The following is a 13,146-nucleotide window of genomic DNA, read 5'->3' on the forward strand; positions in this document are numbered from 1 at the left end:
AGGGAATATATGGGGGTTACCTTAAAGAAAAATAGGAGCCCCTCTTTTGGATTACTAGGGGTACCAGCAGGAACCCTGTATTCTAAATCTGCTAAAATACCCCACTCCCCAACTCTTTCCTACATCTCTTTTTTTTTTTTTTTTTTGGTTTTTGGGCCACACCCAGCAGTGCTCAGGGGTTACTCCTGGCTGTCTGCTCAGAAATAGCTCCTGGCAGGCACGGGGGACCCTATGGGACACCGGGATTCGAACCAACCACCTTTGGTCCTGGATCGGCTGCTTGCAAGGCAAACGCTGCTGTGCTATCTCTCCGGGCCCCACATCTGTTCTTGATAATGGGCCTCAAGCTCTCTCACCTATGATTCTTGCTCAATCAACACACATGCTCCCTGACAGGAATCTTTTTTTTTTTTTTTTTGATCACACCCTGCAGTGGTCAGGAGTTACTCCTGGCTCTATGTTCAGAAATTGCTCCTGGCAGGCTCAGGGGACCAAAAGGGATGCCAAGATTCAAACCGACCTTCTGCGTGCAAGGCAAATGCCCTACCTCCATGCCATCTCTCCAGCCCCCTGGCAGAAATCTTCAGATAATTCTTCCTTTAAGGAGGCCTTGGACATGCTGCTCCTGCCATGACATAGGTGGCAACAGAGAATCAAGATTCAGTGTTAAAAAAAAAAAAAAAAAAGACTCAGTGTTTATTGTGGGGAAGGTGAGAGAGCCTGAAGGGCTGGGCCGGGGTGGCCAATTCCAGAGGTTGGGCAGCAGATGCTCCTAGATCAGGTCAAGTGATCCCTTTGGTATCCACAGGCCCACAGGTGGATGGTGGAGCTGCACCAGCTTCCAGGCAGGGAACAAATTTTCCTTACAGCGAGACTGACTGCTCTCCTGCCCTGGTGGCGGCTGCTACCTGGAAGTGGCAGCGGCAGGGCTGGGGCTGGGGCTGGGGTAGAGCAGGGCTGGCCCAGGGGACGTCAGACTCTGAGTCAGGGACTCATCCAGCTTGCGGGTCTCGGCCTCCAACACAGTGGCCTCGGGGTCCTGGGCCACGGCAAGCAGTGAGTGGGAGAGGCTGTGGTGGAGGCCAGCGAGTTCCCGGCTGGTCTGCACTGAGCGGGCGATATAGTCCTGCTTCTGCTTCCGCTCCAAAGCCAGTTGGGCACGCAGAAGGGCCACCTGTGGGGTGAGAGGAAGCAAGAAAGAGAATAGCTGAAGGACTTGGAGCAGCCCCAATTCCTCCTCAAAAACTTCTATGGCTGTTGCCAGACCAGCTGAACCAACTTCCAAGGTTCCAAATCAAAGGATCAGGCTTCCAGTGTTTGGGGGACAGGTCTGTATGAATCAGAGACCCAGTTATTTTTCAATGGACACTGCACAGCAAACTCAAACAGCTTAGAATAGGGGCAAGAGTGATGGCACAGGGGATAGGGCATTTGCCTTGCATGCGGCCAACCCGGGTTTGATCCCAGCATCCCATATGGTCCCCTGAGCCTGCCAGATGTGGCCCCAAAACAAAACACCCCAAAATAATAAAGGGAGGTGGTGGCATAGAGATAGTATAGTTAGTAGGGTGTTTGTCATGCATGTAGCCAATCCAGGTTCAATTACCAGCACCCGATATGGTCCCTGAACATCAGCAGGAGTGATTCCTGAGTGCAGAGTCAGAAATAAGTCCTGAGTAATGCCAAGTATGGCCCCCCAGATTCTTCCCCTCCAAAACAAAACAAAACAAAAAACCAAAACCATAAATCAAATCAAGGGTAAAGAAAGGGAAGGGAAAAGCCTCCTTGCATGTGGCACCTCATATGGTCCCCTAGGAGTGATCCCTGAACATGACTGGTGTAGCTCAGTCCCCTCTCCTCATTCTCTTCCACCCTATGTCAACACCCTCCTTCACCTATGGGTCTCGGTCTCTTGCCAGACCCTAGTCTTAGTCCTGACTCAGGGATTACCCTGTATTAGCAGGTTTTACTGTGTTGCTAGTAGTGACAACTTATTTCTGAAATGAGTTTAGAAGTGAAAATCCCACAGGTCTTATAATCTAGGGCTTCTGAAAGTCAGGCTAACTTTTAGGTGAGTCCTAAAGATGAGAGGACCAAGGGCTATAGAGGTAATATAGATAGAGCATTCGGCTTACAAGTGGTTGACCCAAGTTCACCTCCCAGAATCTTATAAGGTCCCCTGAGGCTTGCAGGTGTAATGCCTGAATATCACTAGGTATGGCCCCGAAAGTAATAGCAACAACAAAAGAAGATTAAAAAAAATTAAAAAAAAAAAAGATAAGGCCTTTGGCCCTTCAAAGTTCCTGAAAGTAGATGACAGCCCTGCCGGATGCATCTGAGCATAGAGGCAGCCAGGATACTTCTGTTTGCTTTAGAATCTCTGTGCTGCTCTCCAGGCATCTCCTGTCCTTCCCTTCCCCTCCACCCTTCCTCTAAGAGGCAGCATGGTTTCCCTTCCTCTGCTCTCCCTGCTGGCAGGCATAGCAGCCAGCTCACTGCAAACATTAAGGCAGGAAAAGGAGTGAAAAGATGTTACCTCTTTCTGCAGCTCAGCCATGTGCTTGGCTTCTGAGGCTCCCTTCAGCCCTCCGTGCCCATCCTGTGGGAGACAGGTGCTTCTGTTGGAATTAGCCTTCCCTCCAGCAGTTTTCCTTGCCATCCTGCTGCCAGAGAGGCAGGGTGGGCACCATATGCCCAACAGGCCAGAGGTAGACCCGGAATGTCTAAGCCTTGGATGACTCTGATGTCTCAGAGGCATCTTTTCTCTACGACCATGATGACACACCCACTGCCTACGGACCTGGCGAGGCACTCGGGTGGCAGAGGAAGGAAGGAGCTGCCCTTGCAGAAATTTCATTGATGGGTGAGGAGGAAGAGATAAGAGCTGCTCAACCACCTGAGAATGTCCTTCCATGCCAGGCCAAAGGGTGTCTGCAGACAGGCACCCTCACTAAAGGACTGGGGCACTGTATGGTTCCTGGGCACCACAGGACGACTCTCCACCAAACCAACAGAGATTTTGGTCCCAGGAAATACCAGGGACTCATCCTATAACTTCAGTATTGCCAAGGGCACTGAGGTCTAAGAGGTGCACAAAACTGCTAACCAGCTCTAGGCACCATGGGTCCCCCAGCTCCTGTCAACCAGGGATTCTGACTGGAAGGTCATGAGCCCTGCTTCTGGGTGAGGCAAAGGCACTGACATGGGCAGTTCAGGTGCCAGGGAAGGTGTTCTTTGTTTTCAGTGTATTGGCTTCATAACTGTGCTGGTGTTGCAGAAGCTGATTGGGAGGGGTCTTTGGGCTGGAGAAGCACCTGATTCCCCTACAAGCACAGCCCGGAGTGTGGTTATAGAGGGTTGGTTTTAGGCACTGCAACTAGTAAGAATGGGATGAGCTGCCACACGGAGGATGGAGGCGCAAGTTTACCCACCTCTAGAACGCTCTTCTGGGAGGTGCGCAGGGAATCCCGCTTTAGCTTCCTCCGTTCTCGCTCCACCTACCAAAATGCGAGTGAGATGTCAAGACATGGAGGGCTTGGGGGAGTTGCTCTGCAGAGAGGCCAGAGCATGAGAGGGTGTGAGCATGTGGGACAGTAGTGGGGGGCAACCCAGGGGGTAGCCCAGTTCAGGGCTTACTCCTGGCTTTACTCAGGAATCACTCTTGGCAGTGCTCAGGAAACCACACAGGATGCTAGAGATTGAATCTCCACACGCAAGATCTGTGTGTAAGGTGAAGCCCCTAACTACTGTTCTATCATTCTGGCCCCTGAGGTTCTATCTTTGGGTCCTAGGGATGCAGCTCAGTATTAAGGCTCCTGACTTGCATATTCCAGGCTGGGAGTTTAAGCTCCAGCATCAGCCCACATCCCAGTGTGATCCTCAGCACTGCTGTTGTGATCTTGGGTGCCACAATCAGGCTGAATGTGATCCCGTGTGCCTCAACTAAATGTGTGTGATGCGACAAGATGCAACCTCACAGTGCCACCCAGCATGAGACCCCAGACATGGCAACATCACTAGACAGGTGGGAAGGGGGAAAATCCCAAACAAAACTAGAACCAGTTAGCAAGGCATGAACCAGAGAGAAAATACAGCAGGTAGGGCAATTGCTTTGTACATAGCAGGCAAGGGTTCAATTCCCAAGGCCCTATATGATCCCACAAGGCCTGCCAGAAGTCATTCCTGAGTAAGCCCTGAGTACTGCTGAGTGTGGCCCTATCCCATAAAATAAAGTGCCCAATGGAGAGATAGTACAGCGGTAGGGCATTTGCCTTGCGTGCAACTGATTCATTAAAGATGGTGGTTCAAGGGGCCGGCGCGGTGGTGCTAGAGGTAAGGTGCCTGCCTTGTCTGCGCTAGCCTAGGACAAACCACGGTTTGATCCCCCGGCGTCCCATATGGTTCCCCAAGCCAGGAGCGACTTCTGAGCGCACAGCCAGGAATAACCCCTGAGTGTCACTGGGTGTGGCCAAAAAAACCAAATAAAATAAAATAAGATGGTGGTTCAAATACTGACATCCCCGTGCCTGCCAGGACTGATTTCTGAGTGCAGAGCCAGGAGTAACCCCTGAGCACTTCCAGGTGTGACCCCAAAACAAAACAAAATAAAGGGCCCAAGAGAGTACAGGGGCTAAGGTGCCTTCCTTGTATGAGGCGAAGTCCATGCAAGTCCCCAGCATATGATCCCCAAGCCCTGCCAGGAGTGATTCCTGAGCACAGCTGTGTGTGTTTCTAGCTGTGGTTCCTGTGCCTCTGGGGGTTGCCCAGGAGCCCCCAGCAGAGGAAGTGGGCAGAGAAGCACTGACCTGCTCCAAGGCAGCCCGCAGCTGTATGTTGTGATGCTGTAGCAGGCTCCGGTCAATCTCCAGCTGTGCCACCGCCTGCTGCAGGTGCTCCAGCCTCTGTCCCCAGGACTGCTGCAGCTCCATATCCGAGACCTGAAGGAGAGGAGACCTGTGAGTAGCTCTTGGGGTGAGGGCAGAACTGTGATGGGGGGGGGGGGGAAGAGGGGAGAAAGACCAGGTCTGGCTTTTAAGCTGCAACTTCTAGAAGAGTGTGCACAGAGAGGAGCTCCCTCAGGGACCTTCTGATCTGGGTGGGCCCCAACAAACCTCTCCCTGTTGGGCACCCACCTCTCCTTGGTGCCTCTGCTCTGCTTTGCCAGCTGGGCCAGGGCTGTGGAGCCGCTCCTGCTCCAGACCCTGTTTGATGAACTCCAACTCTTCCTGAGGGGTCAAGGGTAGTACAAAGTCACACTAGGACACCCTCCAATAGAGTGCCCCACCCATTTTCCTCACTAGACCCTATTCATTTCCTCATAGGTTAGAGCCCCATTAAGGTTTTGTTTGTTTGTTTGTTTTGTTTTTTTGGGTCACACCCGGCGGTGCTCAGGGGTTACTTCTTTTTTTTTTTTTTTTTTTTTTTTTTTTTTTTTTTTTTTTTTTGGTTTTTTGGGCCACACCCGGTGACGCTCAGGGGTTACTCCTGGCTATGCACTCAGAAGTCGCTCCTGGCTTGGGGGACCATATGGGATGCCGGGGGATCGAACCGCGGTCCGTCCTAGGCCAGCGCAGGCAAGGCAGGCACCTTACCTCCAGCGCCACCGCCCGGCCCAGGGGTTACTTCTGACTCTGCACTCAGGGATTACTCCTGATGGTGCTTGGGGGAACCATCTAGGGTGCCGGGAATTGAAGTTGGACTGGGGGTGTGCAAGGCAAGTGCTATACCCACTATACTGCCACTCCAGCCTACTAGAGACCCATTTCCCCCAGAGGTGTAAAGCTCTTGTAGCAAACACACTTCATTTCACAGGTGGGTAAAGAAAGAGCAGCCAGGATAATGCCCCTTGAAATGTGAGCTTGATTTTAGATTTCCAAAAAGCCCAGAAGCCACTTGGGCCCAAGTATGGCGGCAGAAGCCAGGAATTAGAACACAGAACAAGTCCCAGTCCCAATTAAGACAGGAGCTCTCTGGGAATCTCAGTATCCTTGTTTAGAAAGTGACATGCTCCAGGAACTTCACTCTATTTTCAATGGAACTCGCTTGCCATTCCACTGCTTTCCTCATCTTAGGAAGCAGAAACCTGGATATTAATGTCCTTTGCTCTTTTCTTTAGACCTCTGTCAACTGCCAGAAGTCCTAAGAACTCTTTTTTTTTTTTTTTTTGGTTTTTTTGGGCCATACCCAGTGGTGCTCAGGGGTTACTCCTGGCTGTCTGCTCAGAAATAGCTCCTGGCAGGCATGGGGGACCATATGGGATACCGGGATTCGAACCAACCACCTTTGGTCCTGGGATCGGCTGCTTGCAAGGCAAACACCGCTGTGCTATCTCTCCGGGCCCATAGAACTCTTAGCTTCACCCTAAATCTTGGGCCACACTTCCTATCTCATATCACCCCCACCGTGGGTGGTGGTGGTGACCATGAGACTCCCCATTTCTCCTATCACTCCAGAACCTTCTCTCTGACTCCCCCATTCAGATCCTTCACTGATGGCCCCGATCAAAGAATATACCAGATTTGGATGACAAGGATCCTTTAGGCCCTCTCTTGCCAACTCTGTTCTCTTGTCCTCTGTGTTCCAGCCTGAAATGCCTGCAAGGATAAGGTGCTCTCTCTCTACCATTTTTGTCCAGTGCTTGGGGGACCGTATATGGTGCCAGGATTCAAACCATTGTTGGGGTTGGTCGAATGGAAGACAAATCTGCAGGCAGCCAATCCAGGTTCGATCCTAATACCTCATATGGTCCCCTAAGCACCTTCTGGAGTGATCCCTGAGTGCAGAGCCAGGAGAAAGCCACTAGCACTACTAAGTTACTGAGTGTGAGGTCACCTGCCATCTCCCCACAAAACAAACAAACAAACAAAAGACAAGTCCTTAACCTCTGGTCCCATCTCTCACCTCCTTTGACCTCTTTCCTGGAAAGCTCTCCAACCTGTATATTGGCTACTTCCTTACAGATCCCTGTGGATCTCATCTTAAACATCCCTTTGCCAAGAAGCCTTTTGGGCTCAGACCAGGAAAAGTTCAGTGCAGCAAGGCACAAATTGTGAGTGATCAGGCACTACTGTATGCTTTCATATCTGAACTGTAGACTCTCGAGGCTGGACTGGGGTGGGTAAGTGGGTGTGTCTCAACCTTGGGCTCAGGGTGGCAGATAACTCCTAAGCTCAGTTCCATGTGCTTGAACACTGATGGAAAGTTTACCTACCTGTAGCCTCTGCTGTTTGGAATCACGCTCCAGGATGGAGGCTTGGAGAGACATGGAGACCTCCTGCAGATGGCTGACATTGACCTTGCTTTGGGCCAGGGCCAGAGCCAAGTCGTGGGCCTTCTCCCTCCACTCAATCTCCCTGGCCTCTGTCTGCCTCAGGGCTACTTGTAGTCGGTCCAACTCCTTCTGCAATTTGGATTGTAGAGCATCTAACTTTAGACCCGGTGCCTCCCCTGGGGAGGCTTTCTGAGGTGAGTCTCCCAAAATCTTCCTGTGCTGAGCCTCTCGCAACTCCAGGATGTCCTGTTCTTTTTGGGCTAGAGTCTGCTGCAGCTTCCTTAGGTGCTCACGGAGGTTCCTTGTCTCATCCTCTTCTCTCTCCTGCCCTGGATTCCACTGTGCTTGGATCACACTCTCTTGATCCCTTTGGGCCAGAGTCATCTCCAGCAGCTGCCCCTGTTTTTTCTCATGTGCCAGCTCGTCCTCCTTTTGCACAAGTGCCTGCTGGAGCTGCTGCACAACCTCTTGGTGACAACGTTCCTGGTCCTGGATCTCCTGTTCCTGCTTGCCAAGGGCCTCCTCCAGCTGCCTGGCCTGTGCCTGGCAGGATTCCAGGGCAGCCTGCAGGGTGGCAGTGCTGGCCTCCAGGCCGCGCCGCAACTCTGCCTGTCCCAGGAGATGCTCCTCTTTCTCCTGCAAGGCAGCCTGAGCCTGACTGAGGGCGTCCTGCAGGGCCTCTGCCTGGCTCTGGGCAGTTTCCTCTCGAAGCTGGGCAGATTGGCCAATAACTCGAAGGGCCTCCAGCTCCTGGTCCCTTTCCTGGAGCTTGGCCTCTGCCTGCAGGCACCTGTCCCGTAGGGTCCTGGCCTCCACCTCATGCTCCTGGGCCTGCTCGGCAAACTGCTGCTGGAAGGCCAACAGAGCTTTCTCCTGCTCCAGACTCTCAGCTCTCAGGTCACTCAACACCTCCTCCAGGGCTTGCACCCGCTGGCCCTCCATGGCTAGCTTCTCCTTAAGCCTCTGCCTGTGCTCCTTGTGGTCATCAAGCTCTTCCTGGTGCTTCTTCAGGCTCGCCTGCGACTGCTCCAGAGCTCTTTGCAGCGTCTGTGCCTTTTCCTTCGCTTCCGTCTCTTTTCCCTGGGCCTGCTGCTGCTGGAACTTCAAGGTCTTGAGTTCCTGCTCCCTCTGGGCCAGGTCTCTCTGCGCCTCGTCCAGCTGAATCTTCAGTGACTGTGCATGCTGCTCTCCCTCCTCCCGGGCTTCCTGCAGGTGCTGCTGCAAGACCACCAGCTCCTGCTCCTGCTGGGTCAGCAGCAGGCTGGTCTCCCCTACCTTCCGGTGCAGGCCCTGAAGCTGCTGCTCCAGCTGGTCCTTGTGTTTCTGAAGCTCCTGAATATGCTCCAGCTGGCACTCCACCTCCTTCTCCTTGTCACGCAGGATCAGCTTCATGTGCTCGAGGCTACCTCGCTGGGCTTTGCTCTGGCCCTTCTCTCCCTCTGCCCGCTCCTGCATCAGCTGCCTCTGAGATGCCAGCTCCCGGTCTCGCTCCCTCAAGGAAAGCTTGATCTGTTCTAGGTCCTCCTCAAGGATCTTGGTCTGCCGGGTCCTCTGATCTTCCAGGACCTGAATCCGTTCCTTCTGCAATGCCAGCTCTTGGTTCCTCTGCTCCAGATCCCGAGTCAGTAGTTCTTTCTGCCTCTGCAGCTCCTCTGCCTGATCTTGCTGGGACCTGGCCTCTTGGTCCTTCTCTTGGAGCTCTCGGGCTAGCAGGGCATTGTGGTTCTCCAGCTCCCGAATCTGGCTGCTCTGCACCTGCAGTTCCTGGCTCCTTTCTTCCAGGTCCAGTGTAAGGTGGGTCATAGCCACCCTCTGTATCTCCCGCTGGCCTTCCAGCTCCTCCATGGCCTTTTGCTGGCACTGCATTTTGTGATGATTTTCTTCAAGTTCGAGGGCCAAGCACTCCAGAGTCACCATCTGCTTCTTGAGGTCCTGGATCTGCTCTTGCTGGGACACAATCACCTGGGACTTCTTCTCGAGTTCTAGAAGTTGATGCTCCAGGATACTTCTCTGCATCTCTCGCTCCTTCTCCAGCTCTTTGAGCTGCTCCTTCTGAAGAGTCAGCTTCTGCTCTCTCTCCTGGACAGCCAAAGGCAGATGTTCTAGCACAGACCTGCACTTCTCCAGTTCCTGAATCTGTTCCTGCTGCAGGTCCACCGCTTGGTTCTTCTTCTTGAGGTCCAGAGATAGCACTTCCAAAGCAGTTTTCTGCACCTCTCGTTGTGTCTCCAGCTCCTGTAGTTTCCCCTGCAAAATCTCTACCTCCTTTTCTTTATCTAACAGGCTCTGGGTCAGGACTGCCAAGTTCTTCTGCAGAGCCTTCCCTTGAGCCACCTTCAGTTCGCCCTGCTCTTGCAGGGCCTTTGCTCTCTCTCGCTCACTCTCTGCCTCGTCGTGTTTCAGTTTCAGGGCCGAGCGAGCCATCCTCAGATCTTCCTCCAGGGCTGTGGCAGCAGTGGCCTGCGCCCTGGCTTCTGCCACTGATGTCTGCAGCTGTGCTACCTGGGTCATCAGGCTTTCCTTGCCTGCCAGAAGCACATCCCGCTCATTCTGGAAAACAGAGGCCAAATCAGCTTGGACACATCCCTGATACTGTAAAGCTAATCAAGCCCTTTCATTTTTTCTCTGGGTACCAGTAATGTAAAGGATTTGGGCAGGAGACAAAATCAAACCAAAATAAAAAACAAAAACAAAAACAACCCAACCCAGATTCATTCCATTTAAGGTGACAGTGTGATGCTGTTAGTTGGGGGACCAGATAATGACTGTCCAAGGGAGGCACATGTGAAATCATGACAGTGGAGGCCCCAGGAAGGAATCAATGTCAGAGGGGCAGGAAAATGTGCTGGGAGAGAGGATCCCGACTCCAGGGCCTCCTTCTGCCCTGGAGAAAGCCTAGTGAAAATGCATTGCCCCAGACTCTGGTCTTTTAGGGAAAACAGTCTCCAACTCACTAGGAGAAAGTAATTGAAAGTGGGCTCACTGGGCACTGATATCAGTGCGTAGGACTGTAGGGACAGCCAGAACAAATTCTTGATGAATGAAGTTGGGGTCTGGAATTGAATGAGGGTGACCACAGGCCAAGGTGGGCTGGAAGACTGAGTTCTGTAACCATTCCTGAGAATCCTTTTTTTTAAGAAAGAAAGAAAAAAGGAAGGTAGGAAGGAAGGAAGGAAGGAAGGAAGGAAGGAAGGAAGGAAGGAAGGAAGGAAGGAAGGAAGGAAGGAAGGAAGGAAGGAAGGAAGGAGGGAAGGAGGGAGGGAAGGAGGGAAGGAGGGAGGGAGGGAGGGAGGGAGGGAGGGAGGGAGGGAGGAAGGACATTCCTGAGAACCCTTTACCTGGGCCTCCACTCCCTGCAGCTCTGCCTGCTGGAGGCGGCCCTGTAAGGACGCCACTGTTTCCTGCAGCTCCGTCAGCTCAGACTCCAGGGACTTCTGCTTTCCTTCCCACTTGGACTTCTCTATCGGGAGAAAGGTAGGGGTACAAGGCCAAGGAATTGGGGTGGCAGAGAGAAGGCAAGAAGGGTGGGAAATAAAGAAATTTTCATTCTGGTTCACAGAGCCATCACCCTTCTGCCAGCTGCTCCAGCTGGCCTGGGCTCTCTAATACTTCTAAGCTCCTGTCTTCAGCAGCTTATGCCCATTTTTGCAAAATGTACCCAGGCCCACCTCTGGCTCTCTGAGAACCCTCCTGGATGTTTCTAAGACCTGGGCTAACTCCCTGCAAATGGTCTTCCTTCTTACAGCACAGCACTGTGCCTCCACCCCTCCCCCTACCACTGGCAAAGTAGGTATCACTCTCAATGATGCTTGTCCTATTTTTTCTTTTTTTTTCTTTCTTTTTTTTGGTTTTTGGGTCACAATCAGCAGCGCTCAGGGGTTACTCCTGGCTCTATGCTCAGAAATTGCTCCTGGCAGGCTCAGGGACCATATGGATTCGAACCATCAACCTTCTGCATGCAAAGCAAATGCCCTACCTTCATACTATCTCTTCATCCCCTGCTGCTTGTCCTTGATAGGGCCTTGACATGGTGTAAAGATGTCCTTTCAAACTTTTCTTTCTTTTTTGGTTTTTTTTTTTTTTGGGGGGGGGGTGGAGGGTCATACCTGGCGGTGCTCAGGGGACCATGTGGGATGCCAGGAATGAAACTAATATCTGTCCAGGGTGGGCTGCGTGCAAGGCAAACACCCTATTGCTGTGCTATTGCTCCAGCCTTCACTTTCCCTTGAGTGACCCCTGCCCATCCCCGTGCAGAATTTTCTGGCCATTAAAGGCATTGTTTTGAGGACCCAGTTGGAGATGATTAAATTAGAAACATGGATAAATGACAAAGATTCAGAGGCTTTTTTGTTCGTTTGGTTTTGTTTCTGGGCCACACCTGGTAGCGCTCAGGGGTTACTCCTTGCTCTATGCCCAGAAATTACTCCTGGCATGTTCGAATGCTGAGGATTGAACCCAAGTTGGCCACAAGCAAGGCAAATGCCCTATATGCTGTGCTATTGCTCTGGCCCAGGGTCAGAGTTTTACAACATTCTCATAGCCCTGTGCTGGGGGTCAGAATTTCTGAGCTCCTGTAGAGAAAGAAATGGAGGTCTGGCCAGCAGCTTTTCCTGGCTCATTACAGCTGTTCTCCCTAATTCCTTCTCCCAGGATGGTCCTCAAAGGCCAAAGAGAGCGGAAGATGGCATATGTGTTTGTGTGGGGTTAAATAGTGAAGGATGGTTGAGGACACATCCTCTTGCCATTTCTGAGCTCCCCACTTTTCTCCCTCCTTCTGAGCACCTCACCTTCTTGGCTCTGTGAGAGCTGCTGCTGCAGATCTTGCAGTTCTGTGAGAGTCCGGCTTTTCTCAGCCTCTGCAGTGGTGAGCTGCTGCTCCAGCTCTTGGGCCTGATCCTTCAGATCATCCTGGCAAAGAAAGAGCGTGACCTTCACTTCTCTGCAATGATCCCTATCCTCCCACTTGGCCTCCCTGACTGCTGGGTCCCCTCTGGATTTGTGTATCTCACTGCCTGCAGTGAGGACAAGCTTGATAACAACTGACCAGGGTTTCAAATCTCCTTTACACCTGCCTAAATCTTGCTTTTGGGATGTGGGGACCATACCCAGCAATGCTTAGGCCTGCCCACAACAAGCACCCAAGGAACCAAGTGGAGCAGGGGCTGGAACCCAGGACACATAAAGCTCAGACTCAGCTCTTGGAGCCATCTCCCTGCCCTTGTGACCCATGTAGTTTTTGAAGTTCTATAACATCTTTGCTCCATAGATTTTTTTCCTTTCCTTCTTTTCTGTGTTGCTACTGTTGTGATGACAGCACATTTGGCTGCAGCACACACATGTCTGGTGATAGTGCCCTCAATATGCTGCGTGTGCAGAGCTCACACAACAGAGCTGTTGCAGAGCTGAACCCGTGATCTCAAAACTGCCAGGCAAGCACTCCTGCCATGGAACTATCCCCAGATTCCCAAGTCCTGTTTTCCCTGCAGACCGAGCACTCATTCCCAACAGTGTATGGCCTCGCTGTACAACCTGATGGTTTAACTCTTATGCCTGGGTATGTAATGCTGCTCAGACCCAGACAGCAAAGCTCAAGGGGAAATGTATCTGTGATACTGGGAAGGCATTCAGTCTGGGCCAAGCATGTGCTCCAGGTCATTGAACTATCATCCTGCCCATCCGTGCAGTCTTGACTCTTTTTGAAACAGAATTTCTGCTAAGATCATGCCCAGGATTCAAGAAAGGGAGAAGATTCCCTAAACTTGTACTTCAAAGTTTAGCTCAAAGATCACTTCTTCTGGGGCTAGAACAACAGTCCAAGGGTAGGGCCAAAACGACCAAACCACTTCTTCCTACCTTCTTTATTTGGTGGAGAGGAG

The 13,146-nt window shown here is 52.0% G+C and overlaps 1 protein-coding gene across 5 annotated transcripts in view; it reads right to left on the reverse strand.

Moving 5' to 3' along the window:
* Nucleotides 1-828: 828 nt before the first annotated feature.
* The window catches only part of CEP250 (centrosomal protein 250), a 55,503-nt gene continuing 43,185 nt past the window's right edge, over nt 829-13,146 (reverse strand). For all 5 annotated transcript variants that reach the window (XM_049779102.1, XM_049779106.1, XM_049779105.1 and 2 more), the window contains 8 exons: nt 12,058-12,178; nt 10,609-10,730; nt 7,211-9,820; nt 5,112-5,225; nt 4,806-4,937; nt 3,432-3,497; nt 2,537-2,599; nt 829-1,174 (listed from right to left, as the gene is read on the reverse strand). In XM_049779102.1, coding sequence (XP_049635059.1) covers nt 905-1,174; nt 2,537-2,599; nt 3,432-3,497; nt 4,806-4,937; nt 5,112-5,225; nt 7,211-9,820; nt 10,609-10,730; nt 12,058-12,178 — 3,498 coding nt within the window. In that variant the 3' untranslated portion in view covers nt 829-904. The remainder of the gene's footprint in view (nt 1,175-2,536; nt 2,600-3,431; nt 3,498-4,805; nt 4,938-5,111; nt 5,226-7,210; nt 9,821-10,608; nt 10,731-12,057; nt 12,179-13,146) is intronic.

The sequence above is a fragment of the Suncus etruscus genome, chromosome 9, assembly GCF_024139225.1.
Source record: "Suncus etruscus isolate mSunEtr1 chromosome 9, mSunEtr1.pri.cur, whole genome shotgun sequence".
Lineage (NCBI taxonomy): Eukaryota > Metazoa > Chordata > Mammalia > Eulipotyphla > Soricidae > Suncus > Suncus etruscus.